General features: G+C 47.7%; 1 protein-coding gene across 2 annotated transcripts in view; it reads right to left on the bottom strand.

The window, feature by feature from the left end:
* CALCR (calcitonin receptor) overlaps positions 1–15,740 on the bottom strand; it is a 435,656-nt gene that overhangs the window by 156,011 nt on the left and 263,905 nt on the right. For both annotated transcript variants that reach the window (XM_073677352.1, XM_073677351.1), the window contains exon 3: positions 10,923–11,076. In XM_073677352.1, the coding sequence (XP_073533453.1) occupies positions 10,923–11,076 (154 nt within the window). The remainder of the gene's footprint in view (positions 1–10,922; positions 11,077–15,740) is intronic.

Here is a 15,740-nt window from a genome sequence, read left to right as displayed (position 1 = left end):
TGAGGTGTGGCATGCATACCAGGATAGGGGATGAGGGGTGCCATGCATACAAGGATGAGGAACGAGGGGTGCCATGCATACCAGGATTGGGGATGAGGTGTGCCATGCATACCAGGATTGGGGATGAGGGGGCCATTCATACCAGGATTGGGGTTGAGTGGTGCCAAGCATACCAGGATTAGGGAAGAGGAGTGCCATGCATACCAGGATTGGGGATAAGGTGTGCCATGCATACCAGGATTGGGGATGAGGGGTACCATACATACCAGGATTGGGGATGAGAGGTGCCATGCATAACAGGATTGGTGATGAGGGGTGCCATGCATACCAGGATTGGGGATGAGGGAGCCATGCATACCAGGATTGGGAATAAGGGGTGGCATGTATACCAGGATTGGGGATGAGGGGTGCCATGCATACCAGGATTGGGGATCAGGGGTGCCATGCATACCAGGATTGGGGATGAGGGGTGCCATGCATACAAGGATTGGGGATGAGGAGTGCCATGCATACCAGGATTGTGGGTGAGGGGTGCCATGCATACCAGGATTGGTTGTGAGGGGTGCCATGCATACCAGGATTGGGGGTGAGGGGTGCCATGCATACCAGGATTGGGATGAGGGGTGCCATGCATACCAGGATAGGGATGAGGGGTGCCATGCATACCAGGATAGGGATGTGGGGGTGCCATGCATAGCATGATTCGCGTGAAGGGTGCCATCTATACCAGGAAGAGGGGTACCATACATACCAGGATAGGGATGAGGGATGGGATAGCATGCATACCAGGATGGGGGAGAGGGGCCCGTGCATACCAGGATAAGGCTGAGGGGGGCATGCACACCAGGATTGGGTTTGAGGGACCCATGCAAACCAGGATGAGGGCTGGCATGCATACCAGGATTGGGGATGAGGGGTGCCATTCATACCAGGATTGGGGATGAGGGGTGCCATTCATACCAGGATTGGGGATGAGGGGTGCCATGCATACCAGGATTGAGGATGAGGGGTGCCATGCATACTAGGATTGGGGGTGAGGGGTGCCATGCATAACAGGATTGGTTGTGAGGGGTACCATGCATACCAGGATTGGGGATGAGGGGTGCCAAGCATACCAGGGTTGGAGATGAGGGGGCCATGCACACCAGGGTTGGAGATGAGGGGTGCCATGCATACCAGGATTGGGGATGAGGGGTGCCATGCAGACCAGGATTGGGGGTGAAGGGTGCCATGCATACCAGGATTGGGGATGAGGAGTGCCATGCATACCAGGATTGGGGATGAGGGGTGCCAAGCATACCTGGGTTGGAGATGAGGGGGCCATGCACACCAGGGTTGGAGATGAGGGGTGCCATGCATACCAGGATCGGGGATGAGGGGTGCCATGCATACCAGGATTGGGGATGAGGGGTGCCATGCATACCAGGATTGGGGATGAGGAGTGCCATGCATACTAGGATTGGGGGTGAGGGGTGCCATGCATAACAGGATTGGTTGTGAGGGGTGCCATGCATACCAGGATTGGGGATGAGGGGTGCCAAGCATACCAGGGTTGGAGATGAGGGGGCCATGCGCACCAGGGTTGGAGATGAGGGGGCCATGCATCAAAGGATTAGGGATGAGGGGTGCCATGCATACCAGGATTGGGGATGAGGTGTGCCATGCATACCAGGATTGGGGATGAGGGGGCCATTCATACCAGGATTGGGGTTGAGTGGTGCCAAGCATACCAGGATTAGGGAAGAGGAGTGCCATGCATACCAGGATTGGGGATAAGGTGTGCCATGCATACCAGGATTGGGGATGAGGGGTACCATACATACCAGGATTGGGGATGAGGGGTGCCATGCATAACAGGATTGGGGATGAGGGGTGCCATGCATACCAGGATTGAGGATGAGGGGTGCCATGTATACCAGGATTGGGGATGAGGGGTGCCATGCATACCAGGATTGTGGATGAGGAGTGCCATGCATACTAGGATTGGGGGTGAGGGGTGCCATGCATAACAGGATTGGGTGTGAGGGGTGCCATGCATACCAGGATTGGGGATGAGGGGTGCCATGCATACCAGGATTGGGGATGAGGAATGCCATACATACTAGGATTGGGGATGAGGGGAGCCATGCATAACAGGATTGGTTGTGAGGGGTGCCATGCATACCAGGATTGGGGATGAGGGTTGCCAAGCATACCAGGGTTGGAGATGAGGGGGCCATGCACACAAGGGTTGGAGATGAGGGGGCCATGTGCACCAGGATTGGGGATGAGGTGTGGCATGCATACCAGGATTGGGGATGAGGGGTGCCATGCATACAAGGATTAGGGGTGCCATGCATACCAGGATTGGGGATGAGGTGTGCCATGCATACCAGGATTGGGGATGAGCGGGCCATTCATACCAGGATTGGGGTTGAGTGGTGCCAAGCATACCAGGAGTAGGGAAGAGGAGTGCCATGCATACCAGGATTGGGGATAAGGTGTGCCATGCATACCAGGATTGGGGATGAGGGGTACCATACATACCAGGATTGGGGATGAGGGGTGCCATGCATAACAGGATTGGGGATGAGGGGTGCCATGCATACCAGGATTGAGGATGAGGGGTGCCATGCATCACAGGATTGGGGATGAGGGGTGCCATGCATAACAGGATTGGGGATGAGGAGTGCCATGCATACTAGGATTGGGGGTGAGGGGTGCCATGCATAACAGGATTGGTTGTGAGGGGTGCCATGCATACCAGGATTGGGGATGAGGGGTGCCAAGCATACCAGGGTTGGAGATGAGGGGGCCATGTACACCAGGTTTGGAGATGAGGGGGCCATGTGCACCAGGATTGGGGATGAGGTGTGGCATGCATACCAGGATTGGGGATGAGGGGTGCCATGCATACAAGGATTAGGGACGAGGGGTGCCATGCATACCAGGATTGGGGATGAGGTGTGCCATGCATACCAGGATTGGGGATGAGGGGGCTATTCATAACAGGATTGGGGTTGAGTGGTGCCAAGCATACCAGGATTAGGGAAGAGGAGTGCCATGCATACCAGTATTGGGGATAACGTGTGCCATGCATACCAGGATTGGGGATGAGGAGTGCCATGCATACTAGGATTGGGGGTGAGGGGTGCCATGCATAACAGGATTGGTTGTGAGGGGTGCCATGCATACCAGGATTGGGGATGAGGGGTGCCAAGCATACCAGGGTTGGAGATGAGGGGGCCATGCACACCAGGTTTGGAGATGAGGGGGCCATGTGCACCAGGATTGGGGATTAGGTGTGGCATGCATACCAGGATTGGGGATGAGGGGTGCCATGCATACAAGGATAAGGGATGAGGGGTGCCATGCATACAAGGATTGGGGATGAGGTGTGCCATGCATACCAGGATTGGGGATGAGGGGGTCATTCATACAGGATTGGGGTTGAGTGGTGTCAAGCATACCAGGATTAGGGAAGAGGAGTGCCATGCATACCAGGATTGGGGATAAGGTGTGCCATGCATACCAGGATTGGGGATGAGGTGTACCATACATACCATTATTGGGGATGAGTGGTGCCATGCATAACAGGATTGGGGATGAGGGGTGCCATGCATACCAGGATTGAGGATGAGGGGTGCCATGCATACCAGGATTGGGGATGAGGGGTGCCATGCATACCAGGATTGGGGATGAGGAGTGCCATGCATACTAGGATTGGGGGTGAGGGGTGCCATGCATAACAGGATTGGTTGTGAGGAGTGCCATGCATACCAGGATTGGGGATGAGGGGTGCCAAGCATACCAGGGTTGGAGATGAGGAGGCCATGCACACCAGGTTTGGAGATGAGGGGGCCATGTGCACCAGGATTGGGGATTAGGTGTGGCATGCATACCAGGATTGGGGATGAGCGGTGCCATGCATCCAAGGATTAGGGACGAGGGGTGCCATGCATACCAGGATTGGGGATGAGGTGTGCCATGCATACCAGGATTGGGGATGAGGGGGCCATTCATACCAAGATTGGGGTTGAGTGGTGCCAAGCATACCAGGATTAGGGAAGAGGAGTGCCATGCATACCAGGATTGGGGATAAGGTGTGCCATGCATACCAGGATTGGGGATGAGGAGTGCCATGCATACTAGGATTGGGGGTGAGGGGTGCCATGCATAACAGGATTGGTTGTGAGGGGTGCCATGCATACCAGGATTGGGGATGAGGGGGCCATGCACACCAGGTTTGGAGATGAGAGGGCCATGTGCACCAGGATTGGGGATGAGGTGTGGCATGCATACCAGGATTGGGGATGAAGGGTGCCATGCATACAAGGATTAGGGATGAGGGGTGCCATGCATACCAGGATTGGGGATGAGGGGTGGCATGTATACCAGGATTGGGGATGACGGGAGCCATGCATACCAGGATTGGGGATGAGGGGTGCCATGCATACCAGGATTGGGGATGAGGGGTGCCATGCATACAAGGATTGGGGATGAGGAGTGCCATGCATACCAGGATTGGGGGTGAGGGGTGCCATGCATACCAGGATTGGTTGTGAGGGGTGCCATGCATACCAGGATTGGGGGTGAGGGGTGCCATTCATGCCAGGATTGGGGATGAGGGTTCCATGCATACCAGGATTGGGATGAGGGGTGCCATGCATACCAGGATAGGGATGAGGGGTACCATGCATTCCAGGATAGGGATGTGGGGGTGCCATGCATAGCATGATTCGCATGAAGGGTACCATCTATACCAGGAAGAGGGGTACCATACATACCAGGATAGGGATGAGGGATGGGATACCATGCATACCAGGATGGGGGTGAATGGCCCGTGCATACCAGGATAAGGCTGAGGGGGGCATGCACACCAGGATTGGGTTTGAGGGAGCCATGCATACCAGGATGAGGGGTGCCATGCATACCAGGATTGGGGATGAGGGGTGCTATGCATACCAGGATTAGGGATGAGGGGTACCATGCATACCAGGATTGTGGGTGAGGGGTGCCATACATACCAGGATTAGGGGTGAAGGGTGCCATGCAAACCAGGATTAGGGATGAGGGGTGCCATACATACCAGGATTGGCGATGAGGGGTGCCATGCATAGCAGGATTGGGGGTGAAGGGTGCCATGCATACCAGGATTGGGGATGAGGGGTGCCATGCATACCATGATGGGGGATGAGGGGTGCCATGCATACCAGGATTGGGTCTGAGGGGGCCATGCATACCAGGGTGGGAATGAGGGGTGCCATGCATACCAGGATATGGATGAGGGGTGCCACGCATTTTAGGATAAGGATGAGGGGAGCCATGCATACCAGGATAGGATGGGGGGACAGGATGGGGGCAGCACAAATTCCAAGATGGGGGCAGCTCAAATACCAGGATGGGGGGCAGCACATACCAGCATGGGAGACCAGTTACAAATAAAAATGCTCGCCACCCGGGCGTAGAACGGGTTAAATAGCTAGTAACAATATAATTATATACAGTACAGACCAAAAGTTTGGACACACCTTCTCATTTAAAGATTTTTCTGTATTTTCATGACTATGAAAATTGTACATTCACACTGAAGGAATCAAAACTATGAATTAACACATGTGGAATTATATACTTAACAAAAAAGTGTGAAACAACTGAAAATATGTCATATTCTAGGTTCTTCAAAGTAGCCACCTTTTGCTTTGATGACTGCTTTGCACACTCTTGGCATTCTCTTGGTGAGCTTCAAGAGGTAGTCACCGGAAATGGTCTTTCAACAATCTTGAAGGAGTTCCCAGAGATGCTTAGCACTTGTTGGCCCTTTTGCCTTCACTCTGCAGTCCAGCTCACCCCAAACCATCTCGATTGGGTTCAGGTCTGGTGACTGTGCAGGCCAGGTCATCTGGCGTAGTCCACCTTCACTCTCCTTCTTGGTCAAATAGCCCTTACACAGCCTGGAGGTGTGTTTGGGGTCATTGTCCTGTTGAAAAATAAATGATGGTCCAAGTAAACGCAAATCGGATGGAATAGCATGCTGCTGCAAGATGCTGTGGTAGCCATGCTGGTTCAGTATGCCTTCAATTTTGAATAAATCCCCAACAGTGTCACCAGCAAAGCACTCCACACCATCACACCTCCTCCTCCATGCTTCACGGTGGGAACCAGGCATGTAGAGTCCGTCCGTTCACCTTTTCTGCGTCGCACAAAGACACGGTGGTTGGAACCAAAGATCTCAAATTGGACTCATCAGACCAAAGCACAGATTTCCACTGGTCTAATGTCCATTCCTTGTGTTCTTTAGCCCAAACAAGTCTCTTCGGCTTGTTGCCTGTCCTTAGCAGTGGTTTCCTAGCAGCTATTTTACCATGAAGGCCTGCTGCACAAAGTATCCTCTTAACAGTTGTTGAAGAGATGTGTCTGCTTCTAGATCTCTGTGTGGCATTGACCTGGTCTCTAATCTGAGCTGCTGTTAACCTGCGATTTCTGAGGCTGGTGACTCGGATAAACTTATCCTCAGAAGCAGAGGTGACTCTTGGTCTTCCTTTCCTGGGGTGGTCCTCATGTGAGCCAGTTTCTTTGTAGCGCTTGATGGTTTTTGCAACTGCACTTGGGGACGCTTTCAAAGTTTTCCCAATTTTTCGGACTGACTGACCTTCATTTCTTAAAGTAATGATGGCCACTCGTTTTTCTTTACTTAGCTGCTTTTTTCTTGCCATAATACAAATTCTAACAGTCTATTCAGTAGGACTATCAGCTGTGTATCCACCAGACTTTTGCACAACACAACTGATGGTCCCAAACCCATTTATAAGGCAAGAAATCCCACTTATTAAACCTGACAGGGCACACCTGTGAAGTGAAGACCATTTCCGGTGACTACCTCTTGAAGCTCATCAAGAGAATGCCAAGAGTGTGCAAAGCAGTCATCAAAGCAAAAGGTCTCTACTTTGAAGAACCTAGAATATAAGACATATTTTCAGTTGTTTCACACTTTTTTGTTAAGTATATAATTCTACATGTGTTAATTCATAGTTTTGATGTCTTCAGTGTGAATGTACAATTTTCATAGTCATGAAAATACAGACAAATCTTTAAATGAGAAGGTGTGTCCAAACTTTTGGTCTGTACTGTATGTTCTGCAAAATATAAAATAAGTCATAATTATAATAAATGGCAACAATTGCATACTCTAAACAGTCACTATAAAATATATCTGGACATAAGGCTTAAAGGCCATATAAATGCAGGCATAAATGCAGCAGTAAAGATAAATCTGTATAAATTGCCCCCTTCTGTTCGTCTCCCGTGCTGAACTGCCTTTCTTTTTTGACTAATTAATAGCTACATTTTACTTTGTTCTACAGAAACTGCTATTGAATTCCTTTCACCTAGATGAAAATGTTACTAGTAACAAGCGGCGGCCTCTCTTTCCTTCTGAGATTGTCTTTTTTTCTTCTCCACTGAAATACCTGAGGTCATTTTAAAGATTTCCAGTTTGCAAATGTTCAATATGAACCAGCGTTAACTTGTATCTAGAGAGATGCATTAAAGAATGCGACTTTGATGGAACCTCAGGAAGCTCACTGTAGAGTTTGTTCCCGACTTTTCACCTGATGAACTTTATTTCTTTGTGAACAGGGGTGGATTTAGAGTAGCAAGGGCCCCGGGCAGTTTAGAAGGCGTGCCCCCCCAAACACACACACACCCACCCCTGATGTATCATGTGACATGTCACAGGATCCCCTGTGATAGATCCTGTGATAGTTCACGTGAAATTAATTTTGCACAATATTAATATATTATAATCATTTTTTTACATTAATTGTATGACTTAATATTGAGCACAATTAAGTATGCTGACATCCCCAATATACAGTATGGGACCCTACACACAATGAGCTGCCACATAATCCTCCTATACACAGCAGGAGGCTGCACGTAGCCATCTATACACAGCGGGAGGCCGCACGTAGCCATCTATACACAGCGGGAGGCCGCACGTAGCCATCTATACACAGCAGGAGGCCGCATGTAGCCATCTATACACAGCAGGAGGCCGCACGTAGCCATCTATACGCAGCAGGAGGCAGCACATAGCCATCTATACACAGCGGGAGGCCGCATGGTGCCATCTATACACAGCAGGAGGCAGCACGGCGCCATTTATACACAGCGGGAGGCTGTACGTAGCCATCTATACACAGTAGGAGGCCGCACGTAGCCATCTATACACAGCAGGAGGCCGCACGTAGTCATCTATACACAGCGGGGGGCTGCACGTAGCCATCTATACACAGCGGGAGGCCGCATGTAGCCATCTATACACAGCAGGAGGCCGCACGTAGCCATCTATACCCAGCAGGAGGTCGCACGTAGCCATCTATACACAGCAGGGGGCCGCACGTAGCCATCTATACACAGCAGAAGGCCGCACGTAGCCATCTATACACAGCAGGAGGCCGCACGGTGCCATCTATACACAGCGGGAGGCCGCACGTAGCCATCTATACACAGCAGGAGGCCGCACGTAGACATCTATACACAGCAGGGGGACGCATGTAGCCATCTATACAGAGCGGGAGGCCGCACGTAGCGTAGCCATCTATACACAGCATGAGGCCGCACGTAGCCATCTATACACAGTGGGAGGCCAAATGGCGCCATCTATACACAGCGGGAGTAGGCCGCATGGCGCCCCCCAGATACAGCGGGAGGAGGCCGCACAGCGCCCCCAGATACAGCAGGAGGAGGCCGCACGGCGCCCCCCAGATACAATGGGACGAGGCCTCACCGCACCCCCCCAGATACAGCAGGAGGAGGCCGCACGGCACCCCCCAGATACAGCAGGAGGAGACCGCACGGCGCCCCCCAGGTACAGTGAGAGGAGGTGCACGGCACCCCCCAGACACGGCAGGAGGAGGCCGCACGGCGCCCCCCAGATACAGTGGGAGGAGGCTGCACAGCGCCCCCCAGATACAACGGGAGGAGGCCGCACAGCGCCCCCAGATGCAGTGGGGAGAAGCACGCAGTCACGCACACACACACATATACAGACATATACATACACGCATAAACACATTTGAAACACAAAAATACATATAAACAGACATCACACAATGATATCTGCCTTCACACACACACACTGTGGCACACACACACACATATGTCACTCACCATCCCCCCGGCTTGGCTCCAGTAGTCCAGCTCCTCTCCGGTGCAGCAGTGCAGGGCACACACTGTGTGACATCACACTAGCAGATACAGCCGCGCACAGGGCCGTGTCTCCTAGCTGTGATGCGGCCAGGCCAGCACAAGCACACAGGGAAGTTAATAGGTGCAGTGCTGACCCGGCTGAAGAAGAAGCAGTGGCCCTGCGCCGCTGCTGGGAGAGCGGTCAGGGGGCCCCCCGCCTCTGCCTGCCGGTGTCTGCCGCATTGGCGCGACCGTGCCGCACATATTATAATGAGGGCAATCTGGCCAAGGGCCTCCCGGAGCCTTAGGCCCCGGGCGGTAGCCCAGATTGCCCTCATTATAATCGCCTATGTTTGTGAAAATTGCAAGTCAGTTGAAAGAAATCAAAAGTGATAGAAAAGCAGTTGGTAATTATAGCTCAGGAGCATATATTCAGGTTGTAATGTGGGCATTCACACTGTTCCTAAATACTTTCAGTATGACTCTATATAAGGGTTGTCTAGGACTTTAACACTGATGGCCTATCCTTAGGATAAGTCAATGTCTAATCAGTGTCGGTGCAACAGCTGTCACCCCCTCTGATCGGCTGTTACTGATGTCTCCCATATGATGTTTCCTATACACAGCACACACAGACATGAGATATTCCTGTTCTCCTGTGTCTATGTAGAACATGCTCAGAAGCAGCAGCATGGAGGACATAATACAGAAATAGTAACCAGTGTAGCTGTGAATTCCGCTTTGGTGTGAGATACAAACTAAAAAGCTTTCTCTGCCTTTTTCTCACCCTCTGCTCCTTCATCCATACCCCATGCTGTAGTAATAACACAGAAAGTAAGAACAGAGTTGGGTGCTATTTAGAAAAAAATAACAACGCAGGACTTAAAGGGGTTGTCTGGGACCTAACATTGATGGCCTATCCTTTAGTGATCAATGTCTGATCTATTGGGGTGTGATTCCTGCCAATCAGCTGTTCCCGGTGTTGGCGGTGGCCAGAACTGATCATTTACGGAGCTGCACAGCACAGCTCTGTCACCTCTATAGTGGCTGCAGCTGGTTACTGAAAATCCGCCCCCTATTCAAATCAATAGGGGGTGGATGTGCCGTACCCGACTATGTCCACTATTCCATTAATGCAGCTCCGTAACTGAATTCACAGCTACACTGCTCAGTAATTCTATATAATGTCCTCCATGCCGCTGCTGCTGCTTCTGAACATGTGCTACATAGAGACAGGAAAGCTGGAATCCCTCATGTCTGTGTGTGCTGTGTATGGGAGACATCATAGCAGCTAGTCTCCACCCACTAGCTCATCCAGAATCAAATCAATCAAAAACTCATCCAGAATCAAGCGCAAATAGGAAACTTATATGCAGTTTGTTACATTGAAACAGTTCAGAAACACAATGGCCCAACAGATACACAGTGTTGTGCTAAGTGTAAAAAACTTAAGGGATCATGAAAGACACAGGGATTTAAACAACACTGAGAACCCCAGACCCTCTTTATGTAAGCTGTAAGGCTCTGTTCGCACTTTGCTTTCCTGAGTATTTCCAAAAATTTCAGATGATGCAAAAACTGCACTGTGGCCACGAAATGTGACTGCAGCCTAATGGTCACTTCTCGAGGCTGCGATTGATATTTATAGAGGAACCATCAGCAGTGTGAGTGACTGCGGGAGGTCAGGATGGGGTATGTAGCCTCCAAATGTTGCTCTGATGAAAGATAATGCAAATCATGATATTTTTTACCTGATTTAGAATATGATGGATCTCTTTTTATTTTCTCATAACATTTGAATTGTGAATTCATAATTTTTTCCCTTGCTCTGGCATCTTCATGTGCAAGCGGCATCAGAGTGGGATCGGCATAGTTTACTGTAGATCCATAACCGGGAACCATTCTCTGAAAGAAAGAAGATTAATGTAACAGCATGGCAAAAAAAGAGAGGTAAGGGTGTCAAAACCTGAAAAATTATTGCAGTTCTATGGATAGATAGATATGAGATAGATAGGTAATAGATAGATAGATAGAGAGATAATAGATAGATGATAGATAACAGATAGATGATAGATAACAGATAGATAATAGATAGATAGATAATAGATAGATAATAGATAGATGATAGATTGATAATAGATAGATGATAGATTGATAATAGATAGATAATATATAGATAATAGATAGATAATAGATAACAGATAGATAATAGATAGATAACAGATAGATAATAGATAGATGGGTGGATGGATGGATAGATAGACAGATAGATGATAGATAATAGATAGATAATAGATAGAAGATAGATAGATAATAGATAGAAGATAGATAGATCATAGATACTGTAGATAAATACTAGATAGATAATAGACAGATAATACATAGATAGATAACAGATAGATAATAGATAGAAGACAGATAATTAATATAGATAATAGATGATAGATTGATAATAGATAACAGATAGATAACAGATAGATAATAGATAGATAACAGATAGATAATAGATAGATAATAGATAATATATAGATAATAGATAGATGATAGATTGATAATAGATAACAGATAGATAATAGATAGATAATAGATAGATAACAGATAGATAATAGATAGATAATAGATAGATGATAGATAGATGGGTGGATGATAAATAGATAGATAAATAGTAGATAGATCATAGATAATAGAAAGATAGATAATATATAGATAGATAATAGATGATAGATAATAGATGATAGATAATAGATAATAGAAAGATAGATAATATATAGATAGATAATAGATGATAGATAATAGATAGATAATATATAGAATAATCTGCACTTGCTGATTGTTGGTCAGTGACCGGCAGGTGCAGATCATTCTGCAGGTGATACATGAATCAGTGCATATACTATATACAACACTTTTAATGAATTTGCACTGGAGTTTCTGTATATATTATTGCACATGATGTGATGATTGTACATAAACTGCACAAGAATAAATGATGCTATTTTTATGTATTTATGCACTAATTATGTCTAATTAATGCTAATGAGACGTTACCTATAAATCTTGTTTATTCACCAAACTCGCTGCTTGGAAAAGGCTCAGTTACTTAAAAGAGCTGAAACATCACACAAAGCACACAGCATGGGGGAATAAATCACTATTTTTTTTCGACTACAGTCTTGGAGTGCTGCGTTTTTTGCATATTGGTGGAAGGGCATAGGGCTGTAATGGTAAGGCTTGCACCCTACATCTAGTATAGTGATGCTTTTTTTTCCATAGATAGATACAAAGATAGATAAAAGATATTAGATAGATACAAAGATAGATATACAGAGGATAGATAAATATTAGATAGATAATAGATAGACGATAGATAGATAGATAATAGATAGATAGATCCTATTGATATGAATTAAAATGGGGATAGCAGCAATCAAATTCCAACCCAAAAATAATGGTGTTTATTCCCCCAACATGGCAACATTTCAGTTGATGTGTGAACCTTTCTCAAGCCTCACATGTGTGATATTATAGCCTGAGCCCCCTGATGAAGCCTTCTTAGGAGAAACTTGTTAGGGAGGCTATGAGTTATTCTTAACTAGCTTTAGTGGTTTGTGTATATACTACCAGCCATACTTTCCCTCATAATGCTATACAACTGCAGCCATGATTTAGGTAAAACAATATAGCCTTATTAATATGTTTAGGACTAATAGCCAATAGGGTAGGGATCCCTAAATACAGGAATCCAATAAAATAGAGAAATAATACAGGATCACTTCAGTGTTTTTAAAATAGTTTAGACCACTTTTTATTAATTAAATTCAATACAAGTCAAGTTTTATTTACAATCTCTTAAATAGGGTTAATACACCATCTGGATTATTTTGTTAGTAAGTCATTCCAAATGAACATACCTACAGTTGAAAACAGAAGTTTCCATACACTATATAAAAAAGACACATATGCATGTTTTTCTCAATTTCCCTTTTTAGGTCAATGAGGATTACCAGAATTTTTAATATTTGCCAAATGCCAGAATAATGAGAGACAGACAATGTTTTAAGGCATTTTTATTACATACTGCAAAGTCAAAATTTACATACTACATACACTAAGATTACTATGCCTTTAAACAATTCTGGACTGCCCATATGATGATGTCATGTGTTTGGAAGCTTCTGATAATTTTTTTTGGCAACATCTGAGTTAATTAGAGACACACCTGTGGATGTATTTTAATGCACACCTGAAACACACTGCTTCTTTGTGTAGCACCATGGGAAAGTCTAAGGAAATCAGCCAAGATATCAGAAAGAGAATTGTGGACTTGCACAAGTCTGGCTCATCCTTGGGTACAATTTCAACATACCTTTAGGTGCCTCGTTCATTTGAGCAAAAAACTATACGCAAGTACAAACAAGATGGGAATGTCCAGCCATCATACCGCTCAGGAAGGAGACGGGTTCTGTGTCGCAGAGATGAACATGCTTTGGTACGATATGTGCATATCAACCCAAGGACAAAAGCAAAAGACCTTGTGGAGATGATGGCGGAAGCTGGTAAGATTGTGTCAATATCCACAGTGAAATGAGTACTGTATCAACATGGGCTGAAAGGCCACTCGGCCAGGAAGAAGTCATTACTCCAAAAGAAACATAAAGCCAGATTAATGTTTGCAAATGCACACAGGAACAAAGACCTTAATTTTTGAAGACATGTCCTGTGGTCTGATAAAACTAAAATTGAACTTTTTGGGCATAATGACCATCATTATGTTTGGAGGAAAAAGGGAGAAGCATGGAAGCCTAAGAACACCGTCCCATCTGTGAAACACGGGGGTGGCAGCATCATGTTGTGGGGTTGTTTTGCTGCAGGAGAGACTGGTGCACTTCACAAAATAGATGGCATCATGAGAAAAGAAGATTATGTGGCAATACTGAAGCAACATCTCAAGATATCAGCCAGGAAGTTAAAGCTTGGGTGGAAATGGGTCTTCCAAATGGACAGTGACCTGAAGCATACTGCCAAAATGGAGACAAACTGGGTTAAGGTTAACAAAGTCAATGTTTTGGAGTTGCCATCACAAAGCCCTGATCTCAATCTTATTGAAAATTTATGAGCAAAGCTGAAAAGGGAGGTGCGAGCAAGGTGACCTACAAACCTGGATCAGTTACACCAGTTTTGTCAGGAGGAATGGGCCCAAATTATGACCAAATATTGTGAGAAGCTTGTGGAAGGATATCCCAGACGTCTTACCAGGGGTGGATTAAGAGTAGCAAGGGCCCCGGGCAGTTTAGAAGGCGTGGGCCCCCCCCCCCCCCACACACACACCTGATGTATAATATGATATGTCACATCATCCCCTTTGATAGATCATGTGGTAGTTCACGTAAAATTAATTTGGCACAATATTAATATATTAATTATAATAATTTTTTTACATTAATAGTATGAGTTAATATTGAGCACAATTAAGTATGCTGACATCCCTTATATACAGTATGAGACCCTATATACAATATGAGCTGCCACATAATCCTCCTATACATAGCAGGCCGCCGCTTGTAGCAATCTATACACAGCGGGAAGCCACACGGCGCCATCTATACACAGCGGGAGGCCGCACGGCGCCATCTATACACAGCGGGAGGCCGCACGGCGCCATCTATACACAGCGGGAGGCCGCACGGCGCCATCTATACATAGCGGGAGGCCACACGGCGCCATCTATATACAGCGGGAGGCCACACGGCGCCATCTATGCACAGCGGGAGGCCGCACGGCGCCATCTATACACAGCGGGAGGCCGCACGGCGCCATCTATACACAGCGGCAGGCCACACGGCGCCATCTATAAACAGCGGGAGGCCACACGGCGCCATCTATACACAGCAGGAGGCCACACGGCGCCATCTATACACAGCAGGGGGCTGCACGTAGCCATCTATACACAGTGGGAGGCCGCACGTAGCCATCTATACATAGCAGGAGGTCGCACGTAGCCATCTATACACAGCAGGAGGTAGCACGTAGCCATCTATACACAGCAGGAGACCGCACGTAGCCATCTATACACAGCAGGAGGCCGCATGTAGCCATCTATACACAGCAGGAGGCCGCACGTAGCCATCTATACACAGCAGGAGGCCGCACGGAGCCATCTATACACAGCGGGAGGCTGCACGTAGCCATCTATACACAGCGGGAGGCCGCACGTAGCCATCTATACATAGCAGGAGGTCGCACGTAGCCATCTATACACAGCAGGAGGTAGCACGTAGCCATCTATACACAGCAGGAGACCGCACGTAGCCATCTATACACAGCAGGAGGCCGCACGGAGCCATCTATACACAGCGGGAGGCTGCACGTAGCCATCTATACACAGCGGGAGGCCTTACGGCGCCATCTATACACAGCAGGAGGCCACACATAGCCATCTATACACAGCGGGAGGCCGCACGCAGCCATCTATACACAGCGGGAGGCCGCACGGCGCCATCTATACACTGCAGGAGGCCGCACGTAGCCATCTATACACAGCAGGAGGCCACACGTAGCCATCTATACAC

Source organism: Phyllobates terribilis, unplaced genomic scaffold (assembly GCF_046119375.1).
Source record: "Phyllobates terribilis strain yellow unplaced genomic scaffold, ASM4611937v1 Scaffold_4__5_contigs__length_816908805, whole genome shotgun sequence".
NCBI lineage: Eukaryota > Metazoa > Chordata > Amphibia > Anura > Dendrobatidae > Phyllobates > Phyllobates terribilis.
The sequence above is the reverse complement of the archived record's forward strand: the minus strand, read 5'-3'. Positions and strand labels throughout refer to the sequence as shown.